Raw genomic sequence first — 9,440 nt, forward strand, 5'->3', positions numbered from 1 at the left:
ATGGGTACGGGGCGGAAGGCTAGGGGGTACAGAGTGGAGAGGGATGTGCTGGATGAACAGAGACTGGAGGAGCTGGCTCAGAGAATGAACTACTCTGACACTCACCCTTCCCTGACCAAGCAGCTAAAAGATTCCTTCAGGTAAGGCACAGGTGGGGTGTGTGTGTGTGTACGCACTACTCTAAGGTCTGTGTGTGTGAGTTTCTGATTTATTGCAAATAGACAGGGTAAATATTTTATGGAAGGATTTAAGCAGTAGGCTTAGACCCACGTGAACCTAACTCTAGGATGGATCAAAATCAAATCAAATATTATGTGTCACGTGCGCCGAACACAACAGGTGTAGACTTTATCGTGAAATGCTTACGTACGAGCCCTTTCCCAACAATGCAGTTAAAAAGTAAGAAACATTTGCAAAAAATAAAGGAAATAGTAACAGAATAAAATAACAATAACGAGACTTTATACAAGTAGTACCTGTACAGAGTCGATGTGCAGCGGTATGAGGCAGATGAGGTCATATGTACATGTAGGTATGGGTACAAGTGACGAGGCAATCAGGATAGATAATAAACCGAGTAGCATCAGCGTGTGTGAAAGTGTGTATGTGTGAGTGTGTGTCAATATACATGTGTGTGAGCGTATGTAGTGTGTGTATGTGTGTGTTGAAGTGTCAGTGTAGTATGTGTGAGCATATGTAGTGTGTGTCTGTGTGTGTTGAAGTGTCAGTGTAGTATGTGTGAGCGTGTGGGTGGTGAGTGTACATAGAGCCGGTGCAAGAGAGTCGGTGCAAATAAAAAATGGATCTATGCAAATAGTCAGGGTGGTCATTTGATTAACTTTTCAACAGTCTTATGGCTTGGGGGTAGAAGCTGTTCAGGAGGCTTTCGGTCCCAGACTTGGCGCTCTGGCACCGATTGCCGTGTGGTAGCAGAGAGAACAGTCTATGACTTGGGTGGCTGGAGCCTTTGACAATTTTTAGGGCCTTCCTCTGACATCGCCTGGTATAGAGGCAGGGAGCTCGGCCCCAGTGATGTACAGGGCCGTACGCACTACCCTCTGTAGCGCTTTATGGTCAGATGCCAAGCAGTTGCCATACCAAGCGGTGACGCAGCCGATCAAGATGCTCTCAATGGTGCAGCTATATAACTTTTTGAGGATCTGAGGGCCCATGTCAAATCATTTCAGCCTCCTGAGGGGGAAGAGGCATTGTCTTGCCCTCTTCACGACTGTGTTGGTGTGTTTGGACCATGATAGGTCCTTAGTGATATGGCAACCGAAGAACTTGAAGCTCTCAACCCGATCCACTACCCACCCCGGTTCAACCTTAACCCTAATTTAATGTCCACATCCCGGTTTAACCCTCGCCTCAACCCTGACCCTATCCCTCTTCTGTCTGTCACCCCCCTGCCCCCCTTTTCAGATGTACTGTACCCAGGCTGAAACGTAGTGTGGTGGGCTGTCTGCCTGTACTCTACTGGCTGCCCCGCTACTCTATCTGGGACTATGGCATGCCGGACCTCATCTCTGGTATCAGTGTGGGCATCATGCACTTGCCACAAGGTACAGTAAGACCACAACCCCATGGGTTTATCACAAAAACACTATTATCCTCAATAACAACATGGATTTCAATGATCGTAATGTGAACAACCTACACTTCATATACAGACCCAGTGGAAAATAGTAGTTGAATGATTTATTGGCTAGCGAGGCTGTTTAACTAGATTTCTCGATACTCTCTGCAGGTATGGCATATGCATTGCTGGCCTCCTTGCCCCCAGTGTTTGGGCTATACACATCCCTCTACCCTGCGTTGGTCTACTTCTTCTTTGGGACATCCAGACATATTTCCATAGGTAAGTGGACAGAAATATGTAATATGTGATTGGTTGATAAGGAATAGGGTTAACACTAGGGCTGTTACGGTGACCGTATTACCAGTGGTTGATAAGGAATAGGGTTAACACTAGGGTTGTTACGGTGACCGTATTACCAGTGGTTGATAAGGAATAGGGTTAACACTAGGGCTGTTACGGTGACCGTATTACCAGTGGTTGATAAGGAATAGGGTTAACACTAGGGCTGTTACGGTGACCGTATTACCAGTGGTTGATAAGGAATAGGGTTAACAACACTCCCAGTCAGTCCAATTGTTTTTGTGCATACAAATTACATACACAGATGTCGTTATGTTGTGTTTGTGTGCAGGTACGTTTGCAGTGCTCAGTATCATGGTTGGAAGTGTGACAGAGAGGTTGGCTCCAGACAGGAACTTCCTGGTCATGCTGAATGGGACTAACCTGACTGAGGTGAACATCACTGCCAGGGACTCCTACCGGGTGCAGGTTGCTGCTGCTACCACCGTCCTAGGAGGACTCATCCAGGTCATCAAAAGAATAGAACAGTTAGCTGCTCCTGTAAAAAACGATACAATACAACATAACACAAGACAACACAATATACTAGACCATGCTTTAATCCAATGCAATCCAATACAACATAACACAAAACAATACAATATGTTACACTACACTTCAATCCAGTCAATACAATTCAAGAGCTATGACACACAGCAGAAATCAGGCATTTGTAGCTAATTTATCCTTACTATCACTGACAGTAGGAATATGTTGTGTTCGAATGTTCATGCTTCCACTTGTAGGTGGTGCTGGGACTGGTGAAGTTTGGGTTTGTGGGTACCTACCTGTCGGAGCCACTGGTGCGAGCCTACACAACAGCAGCTGCTGCTCACGCTGTGGTTGCTGTGATCGCACAGCTCTTTGGGCTGTCCACCACACGCTTTAGTGGGCCCTTGTCACTGGTGTATGTGAGTACCATGTGTGTGTGTGTGTGAGACACTATAACTCAACTGACACTATAACTCAACTGACACTGTAACTCAACTTACACTATAACTCAACTGACACTTTAACTCAACTGACACTAACTAACTCAACTGACATTTTAACTCAACTGACACTTTAACTCAACTGACACTTTAGCTCAACTGACACTAACTAACTCAACTGACATTTTAACTCAACTGACACTATAACTAAGTCAACTGACATTTTAACTCAGCTGACACTATAACTCAACTGACACTATAACTAACTCAACTGACACTTTAACTCAACTGACACTTTAACTCAACTGACACTTTAACTCAACTGACACTATAACTAACTCAACTGACACTATAACTAACTCAACTGACATTTTAACTCAGCTGACACTATAACTCAGCTGACACTCTAACTCAACTGACACTTTAACTCAACTGACACTTTAACTCAACTGACACTTTAACTCAACTGACACTTTAGCTCAACTGACACTTTAACTCAACTGACACTTTAGCTCAACTGACTCTATAACTAACTCAACTGACATTTTAACTCAGCTGACACTATAACTCAACTGACACTATAACTAACTCAGCTGACAATTTAACTCAACTGACACTATGACTCAGCTGACACTATAACTCAACTGACACTTTAACTAAACCCCAGCACAAAACCCTGAACTCATATACTATTGGTGTAACTCTTGTCCCAGACCCTGGTCGAGGTGTGCTCCAAGCTACCTCAGACCCATCTCCCCACACTGGCGGTCAGTGGTGTATCCATGGTGTTTCTCATCGTAGCCAAGGAAATCAACTCTGCCATCAGTGCCAAACTGCCCGTGCCCATCCCAGTGGAGCTCATCACGGTCAGTTGCTATGATACTCTGTCCGCTGTCTCACCGTCTTGTTGATCTACATCCGCTGTCGCTCTGTCAGTCTCTTCCTTATGTTTCTCTACAAAAATGTATTCTTTCTTTTTCTATCTTGGTTGGTCAAAGATACATTTGAACTTCAAATATTTGACATTGGTTATATTAGTTTTGGGTATGTCAGAGATTTCTTTCTTCTGTCTAGTCTAGTTTGTGTTGACAAGTTTTGGCTCCTGCATAGAAAAACAGAAATGTAGAACATTGGCCCTAGTCTGAAACACAAGAGCTGAGTCAACTATATGTGACCATTCCAATGTACTGTATTAGTGTCACACACAGCAGAAATAGGGGATTCATAACTAATGATTAGGCACACTTCTGGCTTCTGATTCACCTAACCTACAGTATGTTCAGTAAATGATTGACGTGATGTTTTCCTTGCAACATTCCCATTATTTGTCCAGTTGTATTGAGAAGATTGTGACTAAGGTGAATTGGAAAGAATGTGTTTCTTTTTTGATAAAGATTGTGACTAAGTTGAATTGAAAATAATGTGTTTCTATTTTGATAAAGATTGTGACTAAGTTGAATTGAAAATAATGTGTTTCTATTTTGATAAAGATTGTGACTAAGTTGAATTGAAAATAATGTGTTTCTATTTTGATAAAGATTGTGGCAGCAACAGTGATATCGTCCTACACCCACCTAAACGGCAACTACACAATCTCAGTAGTGGGGGAAATTCCCAGCGGGTGAGTATTTAAAGTTTTTTTTTTTTTACTCAACTGTGTGTGTGTGTGTGTGTGTGTGTGTGTGGGGGGGGGGGTGATATAATGTGTATGTGTGGGTGTGAGAGACAGAGACCTCTTCTTGACCTCTTCTTGTTGTCTGCTTCTTTTACTGGTATGTTGTTAATTCTTATTACCAACCCCTGGCGGTTCATGGTTGACACCTCTGGTACTACCCTGACCTAAATACCCTCTGCTTTATTCAGCCTGGCTGCCCCCAGGTTACCTGATGCTAGCCTGTTTGAAGAGGTGATTGGGGATGCGTTTGCCTTGGCTATTGTGGGCTACGCCATCTCCATCTCTCTTGGGAAGACGTTTGCACTAAAACATGGTTACAAGGTGGACAGCAACCAGGTGAGACAGTCCCTCTTATCATACATTGTTCCAACACCATCAAAGCAACTGAATCCCTCACAATCTACACAAGCTGTACCATCTTCCCATGAATTCATTTGATCTTGTCGCGCCTCATAGGCCACCGTAACTGAACCGGCTCTGCAATACAGTCCAAACAAACCTCTGTCTGTTACACTCACTATACACACACTCACCTCGTCCATCCTCTCCTATCGCCTTTTCACCTGTCTTTCTGCTCTCCATCCCTTTCCGTGCTGTAGGAGCTGGTGGCGCTGGGTCTCAGTAATGCCGTGGGGGGATTCTTCCAGTGCTACGCTGTCTGCTCCTCCATGTCCCGTAGTCTCATCCAGGAGAGTACCGGAGGCAAGACACAGGTGAGAGGAACACTGCGGGACTCCTACTGTGCACCCTTCTGAATAGTGTTTGCTATATTAATGCTATAGTCGTGCATGTAAATGCATACACACAACGAATGTGCGAAGGTCATGTAAAAGCAGCACGAATCTCTGTTTTGTGACCGATGAAAGATGCGTTGATTGCGTGATATCCAATGTCTTTACTCCAGATGGCTGGAATGGCCTCTGCTGTGATTGTGTTGGTGACTGTGCTGAAGCTCGGGCCTCTGTTCCAGGAGCTGCCAAAGGTACGGCTCTACTTCAGCTATGTGCTGTATGTGGGTGTGGGAGAGTGTGATAGGAGACAGAATGCTGTTTGTATGTATTCGTTCTACATCGTTTATATGAGTTAGTCTATTCCAGTGTTTTTGCGGGTGAAGTATGAGGTTTTGAAAGTGCATGTGCATTCAATACTGGTTGTAGCCACTCTTACGTTTGTGTGTGTTTCAGGCAGTGCTTGCAGCCATCGTCTTTGTGAACCTGAAGGGCATGTTCAAGCAGTACTATGACATCATCACTCTGTGGAGGAGCAGCAAAGTTGATCTGGTGGGAGGAGAAATGAACTTCCTGATACACCATTACACACGTCTTCTCTGGTTGTGAATGGTCGATGTAGTTGAATATAATTGAAAAACACAGTGACGCTTTGTTTGCAGGGCTATCTACATAAGGGCATCATCACACGTTCATAACCCATACATAACCTATTCATAAGTAGTCCATAAGAATGGCCCTGTTCCCAGGTGGTGTGGCTGGTGACCTGGGTATCCACACTGCTGTTCAACCTGGACATGGGCCTTGGTGCCTCCATCACCTTCGCTGTGCTCACTGTTATCTTCAGGACCCAGCTGTAAGACTGCTCTTCCACTTCTTCAACACTGCATAGTTTTCATGTGGCTGTGTGTTTTACAAACAAATCAAAAAAGCTCAGCAACAACAGGTGCCAGGTGGCAAGTCATTCTTGGCACTTTGAAACAGGTCTTTCAGGCCAAAGTCAGTGATTGATTAAAAAAGTGGAAGCCAAACACCAACATGTGATAAAGAATTCAGAACAAAAAAAACTGCATCCATTTAATAGTTATACAGTAGCTCTGACTGAGAACTGGAGTGCTCTGGTGGTGAGCCAACCCTGCTGTCCTCTCTTTCAGCCCAAAGTACTCAGTTCTGGGACACGTTCCAGGGACAGAGCTCTACTTGGACATGGAGACCCACAGAGAGGTGAGAGACCAGAGAATAGAATCATTCTATTTCTATGGGTGAGAGAGCAGACCTTGGGAGGCAGCAGGAAGAGAGGTAGGGGTGGCCCAGTCAGTGGGTAACCATAACCTTGTCGTTTGTTTGTTTGTGTGTGTGGCAGGTGAGAGAGGTCCCTGGCATCACTATCTTCCACTCCTCTGCCACTGTGTACTTCGCCAACGCTGACCTCTACCTGGAGGCTCTAAAAGGAAAGGTGCCCTTTTCCATACAACTCTGACAGTGACACTCATTTGCACTTCTTGTGATACTCATTTGCACCTCATGCTCTACAGAGTGTCGAAAGCGTTCCCCATTCAAAGGCACTTACATTTTTTTGTCTTGCCAATTCACCCTCTGAATGGCACACATACACAATCCATATCTCCAGGGGCGCAACTTTGGTTTTAGAAGTGGGGGGGGACATAATATATATATATTTTTTATCCAGTCGGCTAAACACTCCAAACAACCTACCCGACCGCTCAGAGGAGTCCGCATGCTCCTAAAGCACACTGTTGCCAAGTTTTGTTACACATTATAATGATTAAACTGGAAGGACAAAAATGCAATTTCATAATATGGGGGGGACATGTCCCCTACATGTCTCAATTGTCTCAAGGCTTAAAAATCCTTCTTTAACCTGTCTCCTCCCTTTCATCTACACTGATTGAAGTGGATTTAACAAGTGACATCAATAACGGATCATAGCCTTCACCTGGATTCACCTGGTCAGTCTAAGTCATGGAAAGAGCAGGTGTTCTTCATGTTTTTTATACTCAGTGTATAGGGAATAGGGGGCCATTTGAGACGCAGTACTTGTGTTTTGTGACTGCAGGCCTGTATTTGGAGCATGTGTTGGACATGACGATAACAGATGGAGTGTCTGTGTTTTAGAGCGGGCTTGATATCAGCAAGATGATCATCTACAAGAGAAGACAGGAGGCCAAGCAGAGACGCAGAGACAAGAGAGCTGAGAGGAGAGCTAGGAGGGAGGCCAAGAGAGAGGTGAGACACTGTCAAACAGCCATTCATATACATTTGAATAACAAATTCCAAACTACTCAGGAATCCTTCTGGACATGAATACTTGTACAGTATAAATCTACGTCATATCTCAACTAATTTACGCATTATTTAGATGACAGACAGCCTCTCTTTCATGGTGCTGCTCTTTCTCAATGTCTTCATAAGGCGGGTTTTAACAAATGTGTTGTAAACTAACGTGTTGTCTGTGTGTGGACTGTGCAGAAGCATGCCCTGAGAGCGGCAGAGCAGAAGGCAGGGGTTTTCTCCGTAGAGGAGGCGGCGGGGCAATGGAAGGAACCGGGGGGCGGAGATGGAGACAGGGAGGAGTCACTGGGAGACGACCAACGAGGTTGGTGCGGCCGCGAGAACGGCACCGTGTTTGTCATGCCAACAACGCCCCGCACGCCCGATGACCAATGCAGCTGGGAGTACCTGAAGGGCAGTAAAGACCCAGACTGTGCCACCCTGGGGGCAGTGTCGGAACTGCAAGACGGGGACACCACCACTCTGGGGTCCAGTAGTGAGGATACCCTGAGCCGGGAACTGGATAAGGTCTCACTGGGATCGCTGGGCAAGTGGACCTGGGACATCCACTCCATCATCCTAGACCTCTCCACGGCTAACTTCATCGACACCGTGGCCATCAAGACCATGAGAAACGTGAGTGGGTGATGATGACGGCATGGAAATGATGGCATACGAGAGATGGCCTTGTATTGAGAGAAGAAAATCAGGAATGTAGGCGCCCTCAATGAAAGCAAAATATTAGGATGACAACGGTTTGGTAGGTCGAGATAAGAGTTTAGGATGTTAAAAGCGGAAAACTACAGAAGTGCTTATCCTCCTGTCCCGTTTTGACAGATATTCCACGACTTTGGTGAGATTGATGTTACTGTCTACATGGCTGGGTGTCAGAGTAAGTAACCCCACTATCTTTAGCTAATACATGAACAGCTCATTAGTTTGAATAGGGCGTGTGAATAACTTACTTGTTCTATCCAGTGTCTGTGGTAGAGCAGTTAGAGCTGGGAGGGTTCTTCTCGGAGTCCATCACTAAAGGACGTCTGTTTGCTACTGTCCATGATGCTGTGCTGCACTGCCTTGGCCACCAGGGAACATCAACGCCCAGCTATGAGTATTCTCTGGTGAGAGACGTGCACATCTACAGTTCAATAGAAGATACAATATGGATGACTGTATATTGCTTTGAACCATGTCTGTAAATATGTCATTGCAGGAGATGCAGTGCAGCACCAAACTCTGAGGACCCTTACTGAAGTCTGACATCTCTGTATATTTTATTTTATGGGGCGGGCCCCTATCCTTTTGAAAAGTGACTTTCAATTGGGAATATAGTATACAGGTATATACTGTGTATATATATATATATATGGTAATTATAATGCCTTCAAAAAATAAAAGGTGCACTGAACCCCAACATAGGGTTGCAAAACTACTCATAATTTATCAAAGTTTCCGAAATGTTTGGTAATTTTGGTATTTAACAGGTAATCTCTGGTAATTTATATTTACATAACTTTTATAAAATGTACACATATGAAATTAAAAAATATATATTTATTTGTATTTATATTGTCTACAGGTTTCTAGTGGATAGACCATATGATTCAAGAGAAAACAGCCCAATTAATGAAAAAAAGCATATAATCAACAATGACATCATTTTTTATTAACTCTGCAACTCTTCACACTTTTGACTTTTTTCCACAACTGCCAAGTTTTGCCCCAAAACACATATTGACCGAGTAAAATAAGTAAAAGTGGAAAAAAATGTAAGGATATTATATGCTGAAACCCTCATATTATACACCAATAGTATTCACCTAGTTTATGGGTTATATTTAGGATGTTTTACAACTTTGTCATTTAATATATTTTGGATTTTTAAATAGTTGGAA

At 44.0% G+C, this 9,440-nt stretch overlaps 1 protein-coding gene across 1 annotated transcript; it reads left to right on the forward strand.

The window, feature by feature from the left end:
- slc26a6l (solute carrier family 26 member 6, like) lies at window positions 1-9,128 on the forward strand. The gene is made up of 19 exons (XM_055912722.1): window positions 1-140; window positions 1,423-1,562; window positions 1,748-1,858; window positions 2,211-2,386; window positions 2,665-2,829; window positions 3,564-3,716; window positions 4,389-4,471; window positions 4,714-4,861; window positions 5,125-5,238; window positions 5,430-5,507; window positions 5,710-5,805; window positions 6,003-6,109; window positions 6,408-6,477; window positions 6,617-6,709; window positions 7,390-7,500; window positions 7,744-8,181; window positions 8,383-8,437; window positions 8,524-8,666; window positions 8,759-9,128. Exons 1-19 carry the CDS (start codon window positions 1-3, stop codon window positions 8,783-8,785), a joined length of 2,448 nt encoding a protein of 815 aa, XP_055768697.1. The 3' UTR covers window positions 8,786-9,128.
- Window positions 9,129-9,440: the final 312 nt, after the last annotated feature.

This window comes from Salvelinus fontinalis, chromosome 3 (assembly GCF_029448725.1).
Source record: "Salvelinus fontinalis isolate EN_2023a chromosome 3, ASM2944872v1, whole genome shotgun sequence".
In the NCBI taxonomy this organism is placed as follows: domain Eukaryota; kingdom Metazoa; phylum Chordata; class Actinopteri; order Salmoniformes; family Salmonidae; genus Salvelinus; species Salvelinus fontinalis.

Bases quoted from the DNA above. Each gene is read 5' to 3' on its own strand.
- slc26a6l (XM_055912722.1), top strand. From the start codon at position 1: ATGGGTACGGGGCGGAAGGCTAGGGGGTACAGAGTGGAGAGGGATGTG. The intron at 5,508-5,709 runs GTACGGCTCTAC...TGTGTGTTTCAG, and splicing joins TGTTCCAGGAGCTGCCAAAG to GCAGTGCTTGCAGCCATCGT. The intron at 6,710-7,389 runs GTGCCCTTTTCC...TCTGTGTTTTAG, and splicing joins TGGAGGCTCTAAAAGGAAAG to AGCGGGCTTGATATCAGCAA.